Source organism: Cervus canadensis, chromosome 6, assembly GCF_019320065.1.
Source record: "Cervus canadensis isolate Bull #8, Minnesota chromosome 6, ASM1932006v1, whole genome shotgun sequence".
Lineage (NCBI taxonomy): Eukaryota > Metazoa > Chordata > Mammalia > Artiodactyla > Cervidae > Cervus > Cervus canadensis.
Genome location: NC_057391.1, coordinates 55,907,751 through 55,931,949, shown reverse-complemented (window position 1 = coordinate 55,931,949; position 24,199 = coordinate 55,907,751). Strand labels below are relative to the sequence as shown.

The 24,199-nt window shown below is 42.0% G+C and overlaps 1 protein-coding gene across 1 annotated transcript in view; it reads left to right on the top strand.

Moving 5' to 3' along the window:
• The first annotated feature begins 4,776 nt into the window (after positions 1–4,776).
• Positions 4,777–24,199, top strand: part of SLC27A2 (solute carrier family 27 member 2) — a 49,092-nt gene continuing 29,669 nt past the window's right edge. Inside the window, exons 1-3 of the mRNA XM_043472021.1 lie at positions 4,777–5,604; positions 19,777–19,986; positions 23,632–23,790. Of these exons, the coding sequence (XP_043327956.1) occupies positions 5,127–5,604; positions 19,777–19,986; positions 23,632–23,790 (847 nt within the window). The 5' untranslated portion in view covers positions 4,777–5,126. The remainder of the gene's footprint in view (positions 5,605–19,776; positions 19,987–23,631; positions 23,791–24,199) is intronic.

Below are 24,199 nucleotides of genomic sequence, written 5' to 3'. Positions count from 1 at the left end.
AGACCATCCGCCTTTAAAGAGCATCTGAGGACTTCCCTGGTGGCTCAGTGGTAAAGAATCCATCTGCCAGTGCAGGAGACATGAGTTCAGTCCCTGATCCAGGAAGACTCCACATGCCTCAGAGCAACTAAGCCCATACACCACAGCTATTGAGCCTGTGCTCCAGAGCCCAGGAGCTGCAACAAGAGAAGCTACTGCAATGAGAATCCCGGGCACCACAACTGCAGAGTAGCCCCTGCTCGTAACAACTGGAGAAAATCCTGCACAGCTACAAAGATCCAGCAGAGTCATAAATAAATAAATAAAATTTTAAAATAAAATAATTAGGAAAATTTTTAAAAAAAGAAACCATCTCCAATACTTTGGCTACCTGATGCAAAGAGCTGACTCATTGGAAAAGACCCTCCCTGATGCTGCAAAAGATTGAGGGCAGAAGAAGGGAGTGACAGAAGATGAGATGGCTGAATGGCAACATTGACACAATGGACATGAGTTTGAGCAAATTCCAAGAGACAGTGAAGGACAGGGAAACCTGGCATGCTACAGTCCCTAAGGTCAAAAAGAGTTGTACGTGACTTAGCAACTGAACAACAACGAAGAACATTTGAGGTTGGGACTGGGGACACTGGGGCTTCCCAAGTGGCTCTAGTGGTAAAGAATCCACCTACTAATGCAGGCGACCTAGGTTTTGATCCCTGGGTCAGGAAGATCCTTTGGAGAAGAAAATGGCAACCCAGTCCAGTATACTTGCCTAGAGAATCCCATGGACAGAAGAGCCTGGCAGGTTACAGTCTACTGGGTCGCAAAGAGTCGGACATAGCTGAAGCAACTTAGCACACACACTGGGGACATGATGGGATTTGGGAACTGCCACTTGGAGTCTTTCTCTAAGACAACAGCAGAGATGGATGAATGAGGGTGAAGCATCAGGAAAGTCCCGACCAATACTAGCAGGTGTCAACATGTGCTCCAGTGACCATGTCTATCTCCTGAATTCTTCTTGCAGTGACTCAGAATAGATCAGAAGAGAGTGGGGATTTGCAGTAACCTAGTGCTCTGTGGGACTTTGCTGATAGCTCAGCTGGTAAAGAATCTTCCTGCAATGCAGGAGACCCCAGTTCAATTCCTGGGTCAGGAAAATTCCCTGGAAAAGGGATAGGCTGCCCACTCCAGTATTCTTGGGCTTCCCTGGTGGCTCAGATGGTAAAGAATCTGCCTGCAGTGTGGGAAACCTGGATTCGATCCCTGGGTTGGGAAGATCCCCTGGAGGAGGACATGGCAACCCACTCTAGTATTCTTGCCTGGAAAATCCCCAGAGAAGCCTGGTGGGCTACAGTCTATGGGGTCACAAGGAGTCAGACACAACTGAGTCACTAAACACAGCAGAGTGCTCTGTGAAGAAAGTTTAAGAAAAAGAGGAGTCTAAGAGGCTGCATTGAAGTGACTGGTCAGGAAGGAACTAGACTCTCGATGAAGGTAACAGGCTCAGTGGACATGGGGGCATTAGAGAGGAGGGAACTAGGTGGCTTCATTAAGGGTGTGGGGTAAGGACGCACCATGATTGAGACTTCAGTGATGAAACCATCCTGACTTAATATCCAAGAGATTTGGTTGTAATTCATGTGTCACTGTTGAATTTGTATTTTTAAATGTTCAAACTTACATAGAAACAGTATCTATAGAGAAAAAATAAATAAAAGTTGTATTTATTCTGCATTCAAAAATATTTTAAGTTCTATCTTTTGTATATGTTGGTATAATGTAGTCTTCATCCTTCCTTGAAAAGGTCTATACTTTTCTTTTGGTGTATATCTTTCCTTTTTGTGTATATTTTTGTGGTAAAATACACATAAAACTAACCATCTTAAACATTTTTGAGTATACAGTTCAGTTATATTTGCCTTTTTAATGCTTAAAATGTCTTTTTTTATGAAATAGTAGTAAAAACAGACTATAGTTGGCTGGGGAGTTGAGTTTTCTTGAAAATTTTTTAAGTTGGTGCTTTATTTTGAAATGCTTCTGGACTGAGAAAACCAGAAATCTATGACCCATTACCTTAAAGAGTTGGGATTTAGAGGGACAGAGAGTTCAGGGGTGGAAATAGGCAAGAACAGTCATACAGAAAGGAATATGCAGGGCATTTTTTTGAAGGGTATAGACCAGATTCATGAAAACAGTGCAATTAAGTTTTGATCCATTTTCAAATACTTAGTGTCTAATGATGTCCGGCTCATAGTAGAAACTCAACACAGATTTGTTAACTGAGTGCAGTGAAAGTTCAAGTCAGCATCAGAAGAACCAGAAAATAAAGTTTGAACTTCATTTTATAAACCAGAGCTCCTACCGCAGATGTTTCTAGAATGTGTAACCAATGTGCTAAGCTACCAATCTTCTCCCTCCACATGGGAGGCAGGCAGGACCCAGGCCATCTAGCCAGCTCTAGCCTAGATGTGTTCTGGTATGCTGAACAAATATGACAGCTGTCTATAGCCACCATGAGTGGAAGTGGGTGGGAGGCAGTGAGGCAGCCACTGAAGATAACGGAGCATTGGAGAGATGATTGATGATAGCGGCATTTCCATGAAGACCATCAGGCTGGTGGTAGAGCACTAAGTACAGCCCAAGTTGGAAGCTAGAACCACTGGTAAAAAGAGTTCCAAGATATATACAACAAACATTAATTATCTCTCCAAATTTATTTCTTCTCCCCACTTCCTTTTTAATAAGACCCTGATTTTTCCATAGTATGGTGTACATGGAATTGACTCTCCCCTCAGCTCCATGAATGAGTCCTGACTGGTTTAAATCAATCAGCACTTCTCTTCCCCCATCCCACAAAGACAGACACATATCCCAGGAAGAGCTTTCTTTCTTCTTTCCCTTTCCTTCTTTTCTTTCTTTCTTTCCTTCTTTCTAATGAGGACTTTTAAGGAAAAGTTTCTTACATTTCTGTCTGAAGTCGACACAGGAAACAGGTCACTCTAAGGGGCTGGCAGCCATCTTTGGACCGTGAGGGAAGAGCTTACCTGAGAAAGGAGTTGATGGAGCAGAGAAATGGAGAAAGGGAAACTGGGTCCAGATCTCAGTACTTTTAAGCCATAGAGGAAGGCTTACCTGAAGCCCTGCCCTGGACCCTGAGTTTTAAATTCCCATGTCTGCTTAATCCAGTTTGGGTCTTGTTCTCTTTCATTTCCACTGAAAAACTATGGATGCACAAGGCTAAAGTGATTCTCAGAGTAAGAGAGGAGAAAGTGGGTATTTGGGGGCAATCAAGCACTCTGGAGAAGAGGTGACTGTTTAAGGACAAGACAAGAGAGGTCGGTCGAGGAGGCTATGCTAAAGTGACTGGTCATGAAGGGACCAGATGGCATTGGGCTGGAAAAGGAGGGCTGGATCTCGCTTCAACATGAAAAGAAGAGGTACACACCTGAATGGTTTCTGTCCTGGCTTCTACTTTAACACTGCAACCTTCCCCTCAGGGATAACCAAGTCCAAGGGCTCCTTCCCCCTCTTACCCCCAAGGGAAATGATGCAACCAGTCATTAGATAGTAGCTGGTTTAGCCATGGAAAAGAGAAAGGGTCGTTGCGGCAGGTTCAGGGATTTAAAAAGAAGGATTAAAAAGAAATGAGGGAAGGGGAGTTTGTGATAGGAGGTGGGGGGAGAAAACTGCTAAAGAAAGAAGAAACCCAAGAAGAAGAGAACAGCCTAACACATTGCTGTTAATAAAGCAATGGGCCCAGGACCAAACAGATACACCAGTTCCCAAATCCCAAGCATCACTTAGCAGCTGTCTTAATTCACCTCTCTAAGTGTCCCTTTCCTGTCTATAAATGAGCTTGAAAATTCCACTTTTAGATGACTGTGAGGCTCCAAAAATATCATACAAGGAAGCCCCTAGCAGAGAGGGGTGAGCATTCATTACTCCTGGTTGTCGCATAAGAATAAAATGAATAAACAGCAGGAAGACAGGCGAGGAAGAGAGGAAAATGCTGCTTTACTTAAATTCCTCCTCTATAGCAAGGAGCTAGGGTTCACTCAGTACAGAAGCAGCACTTGAGGAAGTCAAAAGAAAGGATGACACTCAAAGCAATGGCTTCTGAAAAATGCCAACGATTGCTTCATTTCCTCTGCGTTGTGCTTGTTTCTCACGGAACCACTTAGTAAACAGAATTGAATTGGACTGAAAATACTTGAGAATTTTCTATATGGGGGGGGGGGGCACTTAAAGAACAACGTATCATAACAAATCAAAACTTCCCCGAAGCTTGATTTCATGTGGCAAAGTGTGGCGCCACCTCCAGCCTAATCTGGGCTAGCTGGGCCCTGCAGGACGTCTCGGATTAGAGCGCCGGGCCTCACGAACTGCCCCCTGGGCTGGGATGAGCTGGAGGCGGCAATCGAAGGCGCTTTTGTTCACCCTTGAATTCTTTTTTTTTTTTTTTTTTTTTTTTTTTTTTTTTTTCTTTTTTTTTTTTTCTCCCACCCTTGAATTCTTTATCACTAGAGCCTGCCTGGCAATTAAATCGGGGTTGGGCGGGGTCCGGCGCGGGGCGGGGGCGTGGCGGAAAGCAAATGTGAGAAACAAAGACCAGGAGGAAAGCCCCTGAGACCAGGAAGAAGAGATGGGATTCTGATTTGGCAGTGGCACCTGCTACCCGCTACTAGGAAATCACAGGACCGTTCTCATATTTATAAGGCACTTTGTTGGTAATAACCATCAGTCATCTCTAAAAGGAACACTAGCGCTCCGCCTGTATTATCCCCTCTAATCTTCTCAGCGTCTTCTAAGGCGTCTTACGGTCACCATTTTTATAAGGTCACACGTCGGGGAGCCGCGGAGCCGCCCTCCCAGCCAGCGGAGGACCGCCGGGGCGGGGCATACGCGCGGGAGACTGCACCCTCACGTGGGGGCAGGCTCAGCCGGCCTGTCACACCCAGCAGCCAGCAAACACCCCAGCTCCTTCGGCCAGAGATCCCGCAGCGGTGCGCGGGCGGCCGCAAATCTCCACCGTCGCCCCCTCCTCGCTGTGCATCCCCGCACCGCCCGCAGCCCGTTCCGCCGCCGCCCTGCACGCCCGAAGTGCGCCCACCGCCCTGGAGGGGTCAGGGGGCCCGGCCGCCGTCATGCTGCCAGTCGTCTACGCGGTTCTGGCGGGGTTGTTGATGCTCCCGCTGTTGGTGAACCTGTGCTGCCCTTACTTCTTCCAGGACTTGCGCTACTTCCTGCGGGTAGCCGGCGTGGCCCGGCGGGCGCGCAGCAACGGGCAGCGCCGGCCGGTGCGCACCATCCTCCTCGCCTTTCTGGAGAAAGTGCAGCAGATTCCACACAAGCCTTTCGTGCTCTTCCGGGACGAGACGCTCACCTACGCGCAGGTGGACCGACGCAGCAACCAAGTGGCTCGGGCGCTGCGCGACCACCTCGGCCTGCGCCAGGGAGACTGCGTGGCAATCTTCATGAGCAATGAACCAGCTTACATATGGCTGTGGCTGGGACTGATGAAGCTGGGCTGTGTCATGGCGTGCCTCAACTACAACATCCGCGGGAAGTCCCTGTTGCACTGCTTTCAGTGCTCTGGGGCGAAGGTTCTGCTGGTCTCACCAGGTGAGCCTGGGGACCACCTCACCCTGGCACTGGGCTCCTTCTCTTCTCGACAGCCTGGCATAGGGGTTGCGGGGGACGAAGGTTCAGATCGGAACTGGAGATGTAGAGAGAGGGGATGGCAGTCCTTCCTCCAAACGCTAATTAATGGTCATTAGAACCTTATGTGGTAGGAGCTGACCAAGCCAGACACTATGTGAATCACAGTACATATAGTGTTGCTGGTAATACTTAAAACAGATAGGGTTGACTTTGTAGATGAGACCACTCAGGCCAGAGAGGTGAAGCCTTATATCCCAGATCACAGAATTGGGAGGAGGGGATTAACTAGATCTGTCTCCCTCCAGAATTCAAGTTCCTAGCCGGTGCTGACAATAACTGCATTAATATGCAGAGGGTCTAGAGTGTGAAGTCCAGAGGATCCAGAGAGACTGTTCTCCCCTCTGCTCCTTGATTGACTGTATAATCCTGGGCAAGTCACTTTCCCTCTCCATATCTTGGTTTCCTCCTCTGTAATGGTCTTCAAGACTGCTTCCAGCTCTCAAATTCTGTTAGCCTCCCTGGATTCTCACTGCAGAAAGAGAGAGAATCCACCTGATCCCCAAGAAGACTTTGATCACCTGCTGCAAGCCCTAGTGAGCCCTCATTACGTTTATAGCAACAGTGACCTTTGGTTCTGTAGTTGCCTCCTGCAACTTTTCAGCAAGACCTGAAATGGTAACTTCATGCTCCAGTGGTCACCAGGTCAGGAAGAATCCGAGAACCTGTTACCCAAAGGACTAGCTGGGTTTCCTATCCCAGGAAGCTTGTCCCTACACTTGAATAAGGACCAGGGATTGCTTTTCACTCTCTCAGTAAGAGGAGGCCTAAACAGGTGTGGGCTAAAAGATGTGGAGAAATAGGGAGCCAGGAAGTCTCACCTTTCTGGAATGTCTTTCTTTCTGTGCCAAGCTCTATGCTGGATGCTTATATTACCCTGAGAATTAATATATCATTACCCCCTGACACACAGCTGAAGAAACTGAGGCTTAAAATTCCAGCCTAGATCTGTCTAGTTTCAGAGCCCATGACTCTCCCTACACCATGCTACCTTTCTCTTCACAAATGAAAAGTGTTAGAGCTGGAAGAGACTAAGCATCCATCTTTTCTCCACCTTCATTTCATAGTTGAGGACTCTAAAGTACACTAAGGAGTTTGCCTAGTTACAGTAAGTCAACATGTCTATTCATTTTGGGAAGCCAGGAAACTACACACCTGTTTCATCGGACATAAAATAAATAATCCAAAAAGAAATGAAGGCTTTGTATAAAAGCTGAAAAGGAAAGGGATAATTTTAAAGGCATTATTTGAGGGTTTCCCACGTGGCATAGTGGTAAAGAATCCGCCTGTGAATGCAGGAGAGGCAAGAGACTCAGGTTCAACCCCTGGGTCAGGAAGATACCCTGGAGAAGAGCATGGCTACCCACTCCAGTATTCTTGCCTGGAGAATCCCATGGACAGAGAAGCCTGGTGGGCTACAGTCTATGGGGTCACAAACAGCTGAACACAACTGAGTGCCTGAGCACGCACGTGCATGCACACGCACACATGCATACATACACACACACATTATTTTGAAAGGGAGAGCCTTTTGAAGAAAATTCCCAACAATTTCTAGTTGCCTGGGAAAAGAGACAACTTCACTATTTAGTAACTGGAAGACTCTCTTAAACCTATTTACCAGTTGATTCAGAGGAAAGTTATTAACACAGTGATCTGTGTACCACTTCAGGAGGGATTTAAGTACTTTTTACCTGCATATTATCCCAGGTCCCCCCGTGAGGGAGTCAAGGCCTGGGAGTTTTGTTGACAAAGAAGCTTCAATTTGAATGACTATACTGGAGTTTGGTTCTGTAATCAAATCAGAAATACAACCAGATATCTCCCTTTTTGCCCAGGCAACGGTCTTTTGTCACTGAGTTTTATGCTTTGGTCAGCATACATAGATAGTATAATGAAATTCCAATATTCAGGTCAAATTTGAACGACTTTCCAGTGGACCTACAACACTCTGACAGTAAACTGACCTTTGAGAGAGGCCACACATTTGAAAACCATTCTGTTTTTCCAAATCACTGAGAGACTGTTACATCACGTGCAGAATTACTCTGATCCGAAACAGTTACTGCCATGGGGGTAACAGAGTCCAAAGTTGCATGCTGGTTAGTAAATGTGCCCATGTGTTGAATGTGCAAATGTGCAAAATGTGCAAATGTGTTGAGTGGACTGATTCTTCAAATTCTTTAAAGTTGGAAAGAATCTTAGAGATATCCTAAGATTAACAAGTGTGTTATATAATAAGTGTGTTGTTTATATAACTCTTAACAAGTGTGTTATACTGCAGTAAAAAGTTTAGAAGAGTCACTTTAATGAGTGGAAGAATCACCTGGGGAGCTCATTTTAAAAAACAATTTCCTGAGCCTCATCCCCAAAAAAACACTGATTCAGCAGGACCGTGGGGGAGGCAGGAAAGTATATTTTTATAGCAAGCCCCATCCCACCCCTAGATGATTTGGAAGCAGATCATCTAAGGAATAGGCTTTGAGTCTGGTAATTCCCACTTTGTTTAATAGTTGTTTGTTTAATAGTTGAATGAACGAAGGCCCAGAGGAATGATATCAATTGCCCAGGGTCAGAGAGAGCTGGAGACAGAACCCAATGATTTTTGTCTCACTTCTAGGATGCTTTTTATATTCTATTATACCATCTAAACATGGGACAGAAAGATTGAGAAGTTTTACAAATGTTGGAGGGGTGACAATTCAACAGGGTTTGATTCTTCACTTCAAATTTCAACCTCAGGGCTCATGAGTTTCTTGAGTTTCAACTGTGTCAAATTCTGGAGCATATGCAAAGGACTGGCACAGTGGTGTTTATGATGAAGATTGATCCCCTTGTCATGAATCTGGGGGACTCTTCACAGAGCTTAACAGGGCTCAACCCTGTCAGGCATTTCAGCGCCCAATTTTTTTCATCAGAACTTACTATACTTAGAGAAAGCCAAAGACTCACAACACCTCCCCACATCAAGCAGAAACACCCGTCTCCCGGAGAACAGGATATTCTCTGTGTGGTGCATTTCAGGATCCTTCTCCATAGAAGGCTCTAATGTAAGTAATCACATGGTAAATTACCTTCAGCTATTGGAACCTCCATCAGTGTTGTAGTTGATAGAAACCAATTTGTTGGGCCAATAGTTTTTCAAGCAGTTTCCCAAAACAGGGAAGACAGGAAGCCATGTTTAATTTCATACAACATAGAATATTTTTTTTTTTAAAAAGGGTCCCCCAAATAGTGAATTTGCTTTGTTTCCATTTATGCTAATGTTAAGATTGTTGCTAACCTAGCTCTTCTCCTGGAAGGATAACTCCTTCATTAGCTCACTGGTCAGGTCTACCTTGCATGGCTCAACCAATCATGCATGCACCCCCAGTGTTGGTACTACTCTTGTATAAGGCTTTAGTAACAAAGATGGGCTTCCCAAGTGGCGCTAGTGGTAAAGAGCCCACCTGCCAGTGCAGGTAGACATAAGAGACCTAGGTTTGATTTCTGAGTTGGAAAGATCCCTTGGAGAAGGGCACAGAAACCCACTCCAGTATTCTTGTCTGAAGAATCCCATGGACAGAAGAGCCTGGCAGGCTGCAGTCTATAGGGGCACACAGAGTCAGAGACGACTGAAGTGACTTAGCACGCACGCAACAATTAAAGGTACTTTGTGTTTCAAGATGGTGATCCAGAGAGGTTATAAAATGTTCCCAATTATCTTTGACCTGGTCTTTCAGGGTTGTGAAAAATAAAATTTAACCTCCTTTAAATAATGTGATAAGATAAAATGCTTCCAGTAGCTTTCAAAAGTATTGCATCACTGAAAGTTCTAAAAGAGGAGAACATTCTAAAACTAGTGTCAGGACCAAAGAGAACTCTTGTCAAGTAAACTTTTGAGGTTAGATACAGAAAAGCAGATGGTATAACAATTTGATATCATATCAAGAAACATTTCCCACAAGGTACAAGCTAGTTGCCCTGGTGGGAGGCAGAGAGAAAAAGCTAAATTAGTTTAAGGATCTTACAGTCCAATTGAAGAACTAAGTCACATGTACACAAATGATTGGGATGCCCAGGAGAATGTGATAAGTATACTGGGAGGGCTTCAGAATTCTGTAGAGGAAAAAGAACAGAGGATGAATGTTTCTTGGGGGCCTTGACTACAGAGCTGCTGCTGCTAAGTTGTTTCAGTCGTGACTGACTCTGACCCGGTGGACAGCAGCCCATCAGGCTCCTCTGCCCACGGGATTCTCCAGGCAAGAATACTTGAGTGGGTTGCCATTTCCTTCTCCGTGAGAACAGAGCTAGGTAAGTGCAATTGGGGAGTGGGAATTCTAGGCAGGAGGAGCCCAGAGGCATTTTTCATCAGGTCTCCAACTCACTCCAGTATTCTTGCCTGGAGAATCCCATGGACAGAGGAGCCTGGCAGGCTTCAGACCACAGGGTCGCAAGAGTCAGACATGACTTAGTGACTAAACCACCACCAACACAATGAGATGCTTTGTTAAAGAGTTTTACTATGTAAGGACTACAGCAGGCTAGACTTAAATGTTAGTCATTTTTAAACTGTTTACTGAGGAAACTCTACTGTAGAGAAAATAGGACTCAGAGAACCCAAGGAATGGCCAACAGTGGTGGCCTCACACTCATGTAAGGAGATAATTTTCTAGTGCAAACTTCAGTCAAGAATCAGGGCATAGAGATAGCCTGTCTCCATTCCTCTTCTGGGCTGCTCAAGGAGTAACTTAGGTGTGTTGCAACTTAGGTGTGTTGCTTCAATGTACTTTGTCTCAACGGCTTACAGTTCCCTCATAATAATAATATGAATAATACCTTAGTAATACCTTTGAATAATGCCTGAATAATACCTAGCACATAGTGGTCACTCAGTAAATGTTTGTGGCATTAATCAGTTCAGTTCAGTCACTCAGTCAAGTCCAACTCTGCGACCCCATGGACTGCAGGCTTCTCTGTCCATCACCAACTCCCAGAGTTTACTCAAACTCATGTCCATCAAGTCGGTGATGCCATCCAACCATCTCATCCTTTGTTGTCCCCTTCACCTCCCACCTTCAATCTTGCCTAGCATCAGGGGCTTTTCCAATGAGTCAGCTCTTCTCATCAGGTGGCCAAAGTATTGGAGTTTCAGCTTCAGCATCAGTCCTTCCAATGAATATTCAGGACTGATTTCCTTTAGGATGGACTGGTTGGATCTCCTTGCAGTCCAGGGAACTCTCAAGAGTCTTCTCTGACACCACAGTTCAAAAGCATCAATTATTTAGCATTCAGCTTTCTTTATAGTCCAACTCTCACATCCATACATGACTACTGGAAAAACCATAGCTTTGACTAGACAGACCTTTGTTGGTGGCATTAATAAGTTCCATTAAAAAAAAGTTCCATTATTTTGGTTGGTTGTAACAGGCTTTCTTCTTTGAAGTTTAAGAACTATTGGGATGGTCATGAGGGCATGAAAAAAAATGATGTTAAAACAGTCAAATATATCCTGATTTGAGAAAATCCATTTAGACTCGATCTGCCCCAGGCCCAGCCTCTCCCTACCACAGACATTTTTTTTAACTTTTTCTTTTATTTTATATTGGGATATAGCCAATCAACAAGCAATATTGTGATAGTTTCAGGTGAACCGTATAGGGATTCAGGCATACATATATATGTATCCATTCTCCCCTAAATCCCCCTCCCATCCAGGCTGCCACATAACATTGAGCGGAGTTCCCTGTGCTAGTAGGTCCTTGTTGGTTATACACTTTAAATATAGCAGTGTGCACGTGCCCATCCCAAACTCCCTAACTATCCCTTCTCCCCACCCTTCGCCTCCGCCCCGGCGACCATAAGTTCGTTTTCTAAGTCGTGAGTCTGTTTCTGCTCTATAAGTAAGTTCGTTTGTATCATCTTTTTAGATTCCACATATGAGGGATGTCATACAATATTTCTCCTTCTCTGACTTACTTCACTCAGTATGATACTCTCTAGGTCCATCCAAGTGGCTGCAAATGGCATTATTTCATTCTTTTTTATATCACAGACTTGTTTTACCTCCCAGTTTTCTTCTGGCAGAGGGCTACAAGAGAGACACTCTCTCCAGGACTCACTGCCAGAGAGGGAGCTGGTGATGGGCACAGAATGGGCTGCTGGGGAGAGTCTGTGCCTAGGATGGAAGGGCACAGAAACCCAGACAACAAATGAGGAGGGTATTCAAGAGCTAGGATCCCAGCCAAGTAGCCCACGGTCTGAAGAGAGAGCTCGCTTAAAGACGTTCTGTGAAATTTTTCTTCTTGACCTGCTCATAACTAGAGCTTGCAAGGGAGGACGATTGTCCATCTCCATTCAAAAACAAACCAGCACATTGCTGGCATGTTTGGGAATGTTTATGTTTATTTTCTTTAACAATAAAAAAGGAGTGAAGGGGTAAAGACAAAATAAATTCTAAATCCACAGTGAATGTTATTGAATCCGGAAGAAGGATTGAGTTCAAATTATTCTGCATAACGAATGTAAGCAGCCAGTGTTTGAAAAAGACCTCCCAGAGCCTCTGAGAAACCGGGAAGCACACAGTTGGTAGATAGGTGACTTGTTTGCTCACAGATATCAAATGATTATAATTATATACGGCCTGGTATGATCTGGTAATCTCTGACAAGGAATTACCTTTGATTCTAGGGCTATTTAGAAAGCAAGATACTTTGACCAAGAACTTTAACTGAGAGAAGTGAAAAATAATGTTAAGAAATTATCTAACTATATAAATATGAGATGAGTGTGTAGCTCCCTGCTAAAAATTTCTTTGCTTCTGAGGGATTTAGCCTTGGTTAAATGTCTTTCTGACCTCAGGGTGATTTGCATTGTGGAGGGAAGGTGAGGGTATGAGAAAAGTGAAAGTATCAATCATTCAGTTGTGTCTCTCTGAGAATTTATGGGCTGTAGCCCCATAGGCTGTAGCCTGTCAGGCTCCTCTGTCTTAGGGATTTTCCAGGCAAGAATACCAGAGTGGGTTGCCATGCCCTTCTTCAGGGGATCTTTCTGACCTAGGGATTGAACCCAGGTGTCCTGCATTACAAAAAGATTCTTTACCATCTGAGCCACCAAGGAAGCCCTAGGGGAGGTTATGCATGCCTCTCTCTGAAGGGTGTTCTATGACACTGTGTTGATGTACAGACTATATGCTAGATTATTAATTACTATAATTCCAAACTGCCAGTAATAGAAATGAGAAGTCACAGTTACAAACTGTATTTTTAAAACTATTTTCAGACTGTCTCCATGATCTGTGTTAGAACCAGTTTGTTTCAGTTGCCTTTCTGACTGAAGGAAAGTCTTCAATCCTGATTTGTTCATCCGCCAACCAGTTCACATCATCCTGAAATTCTGATCAAAACCATTTCCTTTCACTGCCTTCTTTTCAAATCTTACTTTATTGGTAAACATTTCTGGGGTGTTATGTAACTAACTTGGTTAGTTATTCGCTCCATGAGGCAATCTAATAGCAAAACAAGCTACTAGATTGAATGCTTTTCCTATTTAAAAGCAGTGGGTTTAGCCAGTAGCATTTTGCCACTTTGGTGATGAAGATTGATTCAGCTTACTACCCACCCCCTCTACCTGCTTTTGAGGAATGGGCCTGTGTCCTCAGAAATTTCTCTTCTGACCTTCTTTAAAAAAAAAAAAAAAAGTTGTAAGTGGGAGAGGAGCTTCATATGCTAACCTGATTTTTTTCTTTTCTATAAAATGGATTTTAAGGAGTGCAGATTTTATAATCAGTTGATTTTCCATCATCCAAATGTGTACTGCTTTCTCTGAGGTTCTATAAGTGAAAGTGAAAGTGTTAGTCACTTAATCGTGTCCGACTCTTGTCTCCTACATTGCAAGCAGATTCTTTATCATCTGAGCCACCAAGGGGGCTCTCTGAGGTTCTACACCTATCCATGATTTCAGCTCAGGCTAATGAAGAAAGGACAGATCTACTGTACACCCTTCAGGTGCAGGCAACTTGATGTGAATACTGTTTCTCATACCCATGCTTTTCATAAAACTTGAGGTTATTCTGACTCATTGGAAAAGACCCTGATGCTGGGAGGGATTGAGGGCAGGAGGAGAAGGGGGAGACAGAGGATGAGATGGCTGGATGGCATCACCGACTCGATGGGCATGAGTTTGAGTAAACTTCGGGAGTTGGTGATGGACAGGGAAGCCTGGCGTGCTGCGATTCATGGGGTCGCAAAGAGTCGGACACAACTGAGCAACTGAACTGAACTGAACTGAACTGATTCTCTTCATCAGAAAGACAAATAAGAGATGATCCATATTACTATTGAAAGGCAGATCTGAATGCTTTCACAAGCACTGAGCATGTCAAGTAGACAGTTTTCTTCCAAAATCTCAAGGTCCTTTACCGAAACTTGAACTTGAATGACTAGTACAAGAAAGTGGTAATCCTAGAAGCCCGGTATAATTCTTTTCATTTTGTATGTAATGATCCATATAGAGACTCACTGAGCTTCTGTCCTCATTTGTAGAAACAAGGTTACCATCGTCTATAACACAGGGTTGTTGTAAAAATTGTATGAGGTGATGTATGTAAAGCTACTATACAAGCTGTCCTCCACAAAAGAAATTTGTAAGTTTTTAATCAGTAAGAATGAAAGGTGTGGTGGATGCTGTGATACACTGCCCAGTTCCCCGCTCCAAGACTGAGGTGCTGCTTCCTCTGCTGCTGGAGGCATTGGCAACTGCCAGCTGTCAGCCGAGAACCATTCCAGGACTTGCCATTGGGTGAAGAAAGCCGCTTTGCCCAAGGTCAAGCACTATCGCCCCAATCTGCATCCAGTGACTGGTTGGTGGGCAGACACAGAGGTAGAACCCACTTCATTTCATCTGGGACAGCCTGAAGGGCCATCCTGGGCCCAGAGTCCCCGTAAGATCAACTGAGGGAGGCCATTGTGTGGCTGCATCGAAGCACAATCTCTTTCCAATCTCTTGCTCCATCCAGTCTGTCTCCATTGCAGCCCCACAGGCATCATTCCCAAGAGTACCCCTACACAAAAATCTCAGAATTCCAGGGAGCTCAACCTGTGTCAAGTAGAATTATTTGATCTTATATGTCCTTGTTGATTGCCACATCTATCTTAAGTGGGTTTCTCTGGTAACTCAGATGGTAAAAAATCTGCCTGCAACGCAGGAGACTCGGCTTTGATCCCTGGGTTGGGAAGATCCCCTGGAGAAGGGAATGGCTACCCACTCCAGTGTGCTTGCTTGGAAAATGCCATAGACAGAGGAGCCTGGTGGGCTACAGTCCATGGGCACAGAAAGACACAACAGTATGGGCACATGGATACAACTGAGCAACTGACACTTTCACTTTTCACTTAATCTTAAGTAAGCAGACTTTATAGTAATAATTACCAAAAAAATTCATGTGTGAAGCAGAAAACGTGGGACCAGTCCCCTATTTATAACAGATTTAAGAAAAGACATTAAATATTAAATACACAGTTAATGAGTTGCATTCACATCCAGAATTTCCCTTCCAATCTCACTTTATATATGTGTATATAGATGTATTTATTATAAATATTGCATCTTTAGTTTAAAGGGGAAAAGTCTGCTACCATAGGACATATGTTGTTCAGTCTTTAAGTTGTGTCTGACTCTTTGGCACCCCATGAACTGCAGTACACCAGGCTTCCCTGTCTTCACTATCTCCCTGAGTTTGCTCAAACCCATGTCCATTGAATCCGTGATGCCATCCAACCATCTCATCCTCTGACGCCCCCTTCTCCTCCTGCCCCCAATCTTTTCCGGCATCAGGGACTTTCCCAATGAGTTGGCTCTTTGCAGCCGGTAGGCAAAGTAAAGGTCAGTATAGGACATATGAGGTATGCCTTGATATGATTGGGAGCCACTGGAACCTCAAGTCAATATCCAAACGTAAATTCTACACCAACAGCCCAGAGGTCAAGTAAAGAAACTGTGCTGGGCAGGGTCAATGGCCTTCCCTTCAGATAAGATGATCTCTGTGAAAGGTCAGGGATTCTAAACCAAAAGCATGCAGAGGACCAAGTGGAAACATGAGGGAACAGAAGCCACAATTGTCCAAATTACTTGAATTTGTGATCAAGAATGATACCTGCTTAATTGCATTTCCTTTTACCTTTATTATTCTGTTGTTGTTGTTCAGTCAGTAAGTTGTTACCCCATGGACTGAAGCATACCAGGCCTCCCTGACCATTACTATCTCCTGGAATTTGTCCAAGTCCATGTCCATTGAATCAGGTGATGCCATCCAACCATCTTACCCTCTGCTGCCCTCTTCTCCTTTTGCCTTCATTCTTTCCCAGCATCAGAGTCTTTTCCAATGAGTTGGCTGTTTATTTTATTATTACTATTATTATTTTATATAATAATTATAAATTATATAAGAAACTACTAATTTTAGATATATCACTAATGCCTGCATATATCTTCTTTCAAAAAATTACAGAAAAAATTAAAGTTTCTTTTGACTTATAATTTTTCTCTCATCAAGACTTACCAAATCTTGTCTGTTCTACCTCCCAAACATCTCTTAAATGCATGTACTTCTCTCTATGCTCTGTGGCTACCTTAATGCAAAGTTTGATCTACCAAATGGCCTCCCTACCTCTGGTCCTTGCCTTCTCCAGCCCATGTACCTGACGTAAGCCAGAGACCTGGTCCCTGCCTACATCCAGTTTCTTCTTCCAACCTTTTCCCTCTTATTCTACGTAGCAGTCAGCTTTAGCCTCTTTGAGCTGCTCTGGCATCCTGCTGTTTGCCTCTGGGCTTCCTTGGTGGCTCAGAGAGTTAGGAATCTGTCTGCAGCACGGGAGATCCAGTTTCGATTCCTGGGTCAGGAAGATCCCCTGGAGAAGGGAATGACTATCCACCCCAGTATTCTTGCCTGGAGAATCCCATGACCGAGGAGCCTGACAGGCTACAGTCCATTGGGTTCACAAAGAGTCAGACTCAACTGAGTGACTAAAGCTCACTTCTTTGCCTGTGAGTCTTTACATAAGCTGTCCCTTGGCTGCAAACAGGCTCAGTCCATCTCAGTGGATCTTCATCTTGCCAACTCCTACTCACCCTTCAGGTCTCAGTTTAGCTAACACTTCCTCTGGGCTGTTTTCGTGCCCCTCCTCCGCGCTTCCAAAGCACCACCTATGACACCTTATTTTAATGGGTTATTTCTTAATTCTCCCCCTTAGACCTGGGCTCTGTGAAAACAGTATCTGTTGTACACACTGTTGCTTCCAGTGCTGAGAACCGTGAGACAGGAGACACACTTTAAATAGATGTCAGGTAACTGTTGGGAGAGAGGGAGGAGAGGAATAGGAAATAATCCAGGTAATTTATGAACACACTATTTAACTAAATAGGCTCAGTCTCAGGTAGAAGAGAGGGAGGGAGAGAGATTTCTTAATTCTTTAAGTAGCAATAGTAGTTTTGTTTTTAATTTACTTTCGTATCCCTTACTTGGATATAAGACATACCTCTATCACAAAAATGATTTAATTTTGCATTTTACTGGAGATTTATCAACTCACAGTATTGCAATATCTAAATCCTTTAAAGTCAACAGCCTTAGCTTATTCCTCTGTCTCTTCCCCAGTGGCTAATACGATACTTTGTGTAGATTCTTTTAGCTGTAAACATTTGTTCAGCACTTATGGCAGGGGCAAGATGATCAAGTTATAATCCCTTAACCTCAAAGTTTTCACTGCCAAATAGAGGAGAAAAAGAAGTGAAGCATGTCACACTACATACTAAACACACTGCTAGACGTATAATGCAAACTCCTGTGGGAAGACCACAGAGTTAAATGCAATGAGGCTGTTTTGAAGGATGAACAGTTTTTCCAGTGACCGGGTTGGGGGGGGTGGGTGGGCAGGAGGGCATTCCAAGCAGATGAAACCACCTGGATAAAGGTGATAAGATGTGAGAATTATGGCTCCATTCACTTCACTTAAATCAGTGTGGTTAGAGGAAAGGGGACAAAGATAGTTAAGAAAATGACATCAGAAAAATCGGGGCGGGGGATGTAGGCTGAGAAGAACCTTAGAACCATCTACTGCATTAGAAAGATTCTATCACAAGGGATAAGCAGCCACTGAAGGACTTTAAACAAGGCAGGAACAAGAAGTCAGGCAGTAGTGTCACTGATACTGGAAGCAGGGAGAGGTTAGAGGCAAGGAGATTGGTCAGGAAGCTATTGTGACAATTTCGATAGGAAATAATGAGAATCTGAACCACGGCACTGGCAAGGGACCTTAGCACTCCAGTTACTGTTTTTACAACAGTAATATTTCTGATGATCTTCTCGAAATACTGAAGAACTAGAGAGCAACCATTCAAAATGAAAGAGGAGAAGAGAGCAGCAAAAGGAATAAGCTGATCTGATGGAGGTTGAAAAAGAACTGAGACAGATAGTACATTAAGGAATGATAGCCAGTAGACACTCCAGGAGAAAACTGTTTAAGAAAGGAAAGATGATTATAGTGTGTTACTTGGCTCTACAGTCCTATTTGAAATAATTACATTGTCATAATCGCATCAATCCTGATTATTTATTTTAGAATTTCTAGAGTCAACACATAGACAAAGCTAGAAAGACAGAATTGTAGTCTCAGAATAGATTTAAAAATACCATTAACCCTGACAACATAAAGTGAAAATAGTAACTGTTGAAGGTGAACAAGGGGGGAATGGGGGTGGGTTTCAAAAATGGTAAGCCACAAGGTAGCAGGAAAAGTATGTAATTTGGTGATGGAGAAGTGACTGCTAGAAGAAACAGCTAAAAAAAAAAAATCCCTAAAAGTCATTGCCTCCAGGCAGCAGGTTTATTTGTGAGATAAGGGCCTACTGACTTGCATTATAAATTCTTTTGTACTATTTCATTTATATTTATCAGGTGCATGACTGCTTTGGTTAAAAAATTTTTAAATTTTTTAAATGCATCTGTCCAGATACTATCTCATGTCTTGACGGAGACATCATATGTAAATATCTGAAAAACAAAGCATATAATATGAATCAGATATAGCCTCCCTAAGGTAATTCCCTGGGATATTGAGTCACCTTCCTATTAAGAATATGCCTATTCACTTCAGTTATCACAATTCAAGACAAAGAAGCTTAAAGAGTGTCTCATCTTATGATTTAAAATTTAAAATAAAATTTAAAATGGCACAAAAATTCAAGTAACAAACCTGAAATGTGGTTGCACATTACATCAATGCCTTTAAAATTTTTTACCTTGACCCCTATAAAAACTACATTTGTGTGTAGCTCAGCACTCACACACTCACATAGCTGAAACTCAAAAAAAAAAAAAAAAGAATACTTACCTCTTCCTATGTGTGATATGCTTTCTATTTTATTTTTTAGAATAATCATCACTTTAAATGATTTTAACAATCCACTGCAGTATTGTGACTCAGAGTTTGAAAAACATGCTAATCAGTCCTTTTTTTTCTTAGGTCAGATAATGTGCTTATGAAATTTGGAGCTTATGTCTCGGATCAGCTGAACCTTCCTAGTAGAACTACTTGTTGCTGATATTTTAAAAATGTGTTACATAAAGTTAGCTTCTATTATCCTTTCAATAGCATGGTTCCCTTCTTTTCATTTCTCTTTTTCCTTAAAATTTTCTTTTTTTTCAATCTCTGGTCCTGTGGGACATACATTGGGAGTAACTAAATTCATTTCTGGAGTGTTTTGAGATTTATATATCAGATATGCATATAAGTCATACACATATAATCTTGGTTTTTACCCTTATATCCATTTTGTTTGCACTTGCCATGTAATGTACAGATTTCAATTATCTGTCGCTTTTTAAACCATCAGAACCCAGCCTTCCCTTAAATATTGGGATCTTGTGATATTTTCAGATGTGGTAAATTCCATGTTAAAAATACATAACTATAAACATTACTGTGTCTACATGTTTTAACAACCCTTAGTGGAAACACAATCACTACAAAATTTATTGCACTAATAGAGCTTGAATGGACTAATTAATTTGCTTGGATTTTTTTCTCTTATTAAATTAAGAACTACAAGCCGCTGTTGAAGAGGTGCTGCCAAGCTTGAAGAAAGATGATGTGGCTGTCTATTATGTGAGCAGAACTTCTAACACAGATGGGGTCAACTCTTTCTTAGACAAAGTGGATGAAGTGTCAAGTGAACCTGTCCCAGAATCCTGGAGGTCGGAAGTTACCTTTTTCACCCCTGCCTTATATATTTATACTTCTGGAACCACAGGTAAAAAATAAAGAGAGGATTCTCAAAGCAATGGACCTATCCTGAAAGAGTTAAATGTTGGGTTAGATTTTTAAATGCTCTCTTTCTTTGGCAAAGCTTATCAGATAACTAATACTTCAGGGGATTTAGCTCATTGCCTGTGGGAAGTATGATCTTATTCCATAGCACATGAAACCATTTGGGTTTCTCTAAGGTACGCATACTTCCCCCAGTTGGTGTATAGAACAGGTAGAAAGGTTAACCAAGAACTACAAAAATAATTATGGTGATGATAAGATTTGGCACTGAATAGGTTGTTAGGATTTTTTTCAAAATGATTGTTGCTTTTTGATTAAGATTTGGCACTGAACAGGTTTTGGAATTTTTTTAATGATCGCATTTTGATTATACTCTATCCAGCATTTTGATTATACTCTATCCAGCATCCATATACAATGTGTAACCAATTATAAGTGGATCACCAAAGAAGACTATAGAACAATAATGGGGTTATATTTGTACAAACATTTTGACCACTATCTTTCCATGCAGCAATGACTTGAAGCTGTTTGGTTCTGTGGGCATAGAGTGGCTCTTAGCTCAGGGCCTAAAATGGTGTATTTCGTCAAACCTAGGATGTCTTACACCTTTGGTGTAAACTATACTATTATTTTACATAAGCTGCCAGGAGAAAACACTGCCAATTGTCAGTATTACTGGAACACTGCTACGTGGAAAGGGCAACATTAAAGGTAGGATGTAGCAGGTGCTCTTTCTACGAGCTCTGTGGCATTTGTTCATACATTTCTCCCACCACTCTTAAGACAGGTACTACTCATATTCCTGTCTTAAACAGATTCAGAAACTGATGCCTAGAGAGTTTAAGAACTTTCCAAGATAGGAAGTAGAAGTGTCAGGCTTCACTTTGCTAGGCTGACTCCACAGCTCGTACAACTGACCTCTCTGCCGGTATACCTCCTAGTTCATCCATCTGATAGCTGTTTGGTGTCTGCCTACTCAAGGTCAGGGGAAATGTTACCAAAATGTAATCATATGAAGACTGAGAGATACATTTAAGAAAGGATAGGAAGCTACCCCCGGTATCCTAATTATTCTTAATAATATTGGGAAGTTGAATATGTGAGTCATTTGGTTAAAATTTTAACTCAAGCAGATAATTCTAGCATGCATTCTACTTGTAAAATAATCAAACATTAGAGAGAAAGGTTACTTTGAGCCTTATGAGGAGGGGTGGCTTGGGATGACCTATTAAAACTAATCTCCAGAGCATAATAGTTATCATTCTTTTATTTGTCAAAAGTTCTATTTCACCATGTCAACAGAATGGTAGGATGACATGGTTTAACCAGATGCTTCCACTACATCCAGAACTACCTCAATATATGGAACTTAGACCCTCATTTTTAATAGAATGGTAAAACTAACCTGAAACTTTGATTTGGGAAGTAATTGAGGTAAAACAAGCCCTTTAACTAGTAACTGGGAGTTCTAGTCTTAATACTAAATAGATAAATACAGAACTTGTTCACAACTGCAGGTTTGCTATGAAGTATAAAACCCATTTTAGGGGGAAAAGAGAATAAGCACTCTCATCCAATCCCATAATTCAGAATTTATATTTAATTGGAATATAATTGGGTTGATGTTTATTTTACCTTTCTTCTTATCTCTGAATAAAATATCTGCCAAGTTACTCGCATAAACATTAATGAAAAGAATTCATTTAAGCAATCAGAGAACAAAATGTTTTCTCTGTTCCTCAAAGGCAGTCATTAGCACAAAATTATGTAATAGTTACCAAATATTATTTCTTCATTAATACAAAAGTTTAAATTAGGAAGTTTTCTGAAAGTGCTTAAGACCAGCAAAAGATGTTTCTTTTTTAAAATATATAATTCTGAGTTTTTACTATCTGGATAATATTTTTTTCAAGGTGAATACAATTGATTTGTTGGTGCTTTCTTCTGTTTCTCATTATTAGTATAGAATGGAGCATTAATACTAATGACATCAAAGACCATGAATTGTGAACTGTGTTTACAATGGTGGTAGTTTGCCAGTCATACTGCTTTGTTTTATAACAAATTGCTTTTATTTAGGCAATACCATCAAATATTGAAGCATCTTAATCTAAACAGAATTGCCTTTCTCTTCACAAAGCCAGTTGACCCACTCAGGTCTTAAACTCTAGACCCATCTGCTTTGCAATGACTTCATGCCCTCCCCAACTAAACTGACTCCCATGGGCAACAATATAAGCATACTCTTTCAATTGAGTCTTATAAAAAACTTACATAAATTATAGTTAAGAAAATAGAAATGTACTTAGTGTACTAAAAATACACTGAGATACCATTTCTTCACCTTTCAGATTGGCAAAAATTCCAACATTTGAAAGGACACCTTTGAAGGGCTATGAGGAAACAGGTGCACTCATGTATTGCTGATGGGGGGAGTCAATGGGGACAGCTCTAATAACTGGCAAAGTGGCAGTGTCTACCAAAATTACAAGGTCTGATACCTTTTGGCCCAGCAGTCTCACATCAGCAAATTTATGCTACAGATGGAGCATCATTCACAGTGTGAAGTGCCAGGTTTTTCCACATGTGGACCAGCATCATTTGAAATTGCAAAATAGTGTAAACAAACTATAAAGTGCACACACAAAGGAGTAGATGCAGAGAGAATAAATGGATGAAAAAATAAGGGAAATTTCTACTTACAAATATGGACAGAATTTAAAAATACTTTGTTAAGTGAAGGGGGAAGTGCAGAATAGTATGCTTTTTTTTTTTTAAGTGGGGGAAAGGGCAAGAACATATGAGCAAATGAGCCTATATTTACATAAAAAACTCTAGAAAAGTACATAAGAAATTCATAGACGTGGCTATGAAGGAAAGAGATAGGATGGATAGGCCATGTATTGTCTCTGAGTCTCAGTTTTCTCATCTGTGAACTAGAGAATATAATTCTACTTATATCATTAATTATGAGAATTGAGTGAAAATTTGACAACACAGTTGCCCCTTGAACAATACAAGGGTCCACACAGCAGAAGATCTACATATAACTTATAGAAGGCCCTCCATATAGGTTCTTCTGCATCTGCAATTTTTCATCCATGGATTCAACCAACCATGGGTGTGTTTACCACTGAAAAACATCCTCATGTAAGTGGCCCCAAGCAGTTCAAACCCCTGTCGTTCAAGGATACTTAGCAAGATGGTAGACCCAAAGCAGAAATTCAATAGACATTCATTCATTTTTCCTCATCTTACTACTCTAATAACCAGCTAACTCAGGGGTCAGCAAACTATAGCCTGTGGGTCACAAACACCACACCACCACCAGTTCTGTAAATAAAGTTTCATGTCCACAGGGCCAAGTTCATTACTTTTTGTGTTTAGCTGCTTTCAGCTATAATAGCAGAGTTGAGTAGTTGCAATAGAGACTTATGACCCTGCAAAGCCTAAAGCGTTTACCATCTGGTCCTTTACAGAAAAAACTCTGAACTTCTGGTCTCACCAAATGCAATCTTCTAATCACTAGATGACGAATCTTCCTAAGACACATCTCTCTCCCAGACCATGTGTCTGTGAATAACCACTCTTGATTCACTCATGCTTCTCTTGTGCCTTTATGTAGGTCTCCCGAAAGCTGCAAAGATCAATCATCATCGCATTTGGTACGGAATTGGCCTTGCTCTTGCCTGCGATATTACAGAGGATGATGTAATCTATACCCCCTTACCCCTGTACCACAGTGCTGCGCTTTTGATTGGCTTACATGGGTGTATCGTGACTGGTAAGCTTTTCCTCTCAACAGGGTATTGAAGCCCAGTACACATTCAATGTGCTCATAAGGAAAAGTAATACAAAATTTGCTCTTTTCCTGTGTGCTAGGAGTAGTGTTTAATTCCATGTTAATACTGAGGTTGTTTGGCTTACACATAGTAAACATCTAAAAGAACATCTAACAAAATCTAAAAGAATTTATAGTGAATTCCATGATGGTCCATTGGTTAGGATTCCACATTTTCATTGCTGAGGGCCTGGGTTCAATTCCTGATCAGGGAACTAAGATCCCACAAGCCCCGAGGCCAAATAAATAAATAAATAAAACTTTTATTTCCTCATGCCTGCATGTCTTTTAATATAATGCTTTAATTGTTCAGCATATCAAACAGCAGGCTTCTTTTAAATCTTTTAGGTCT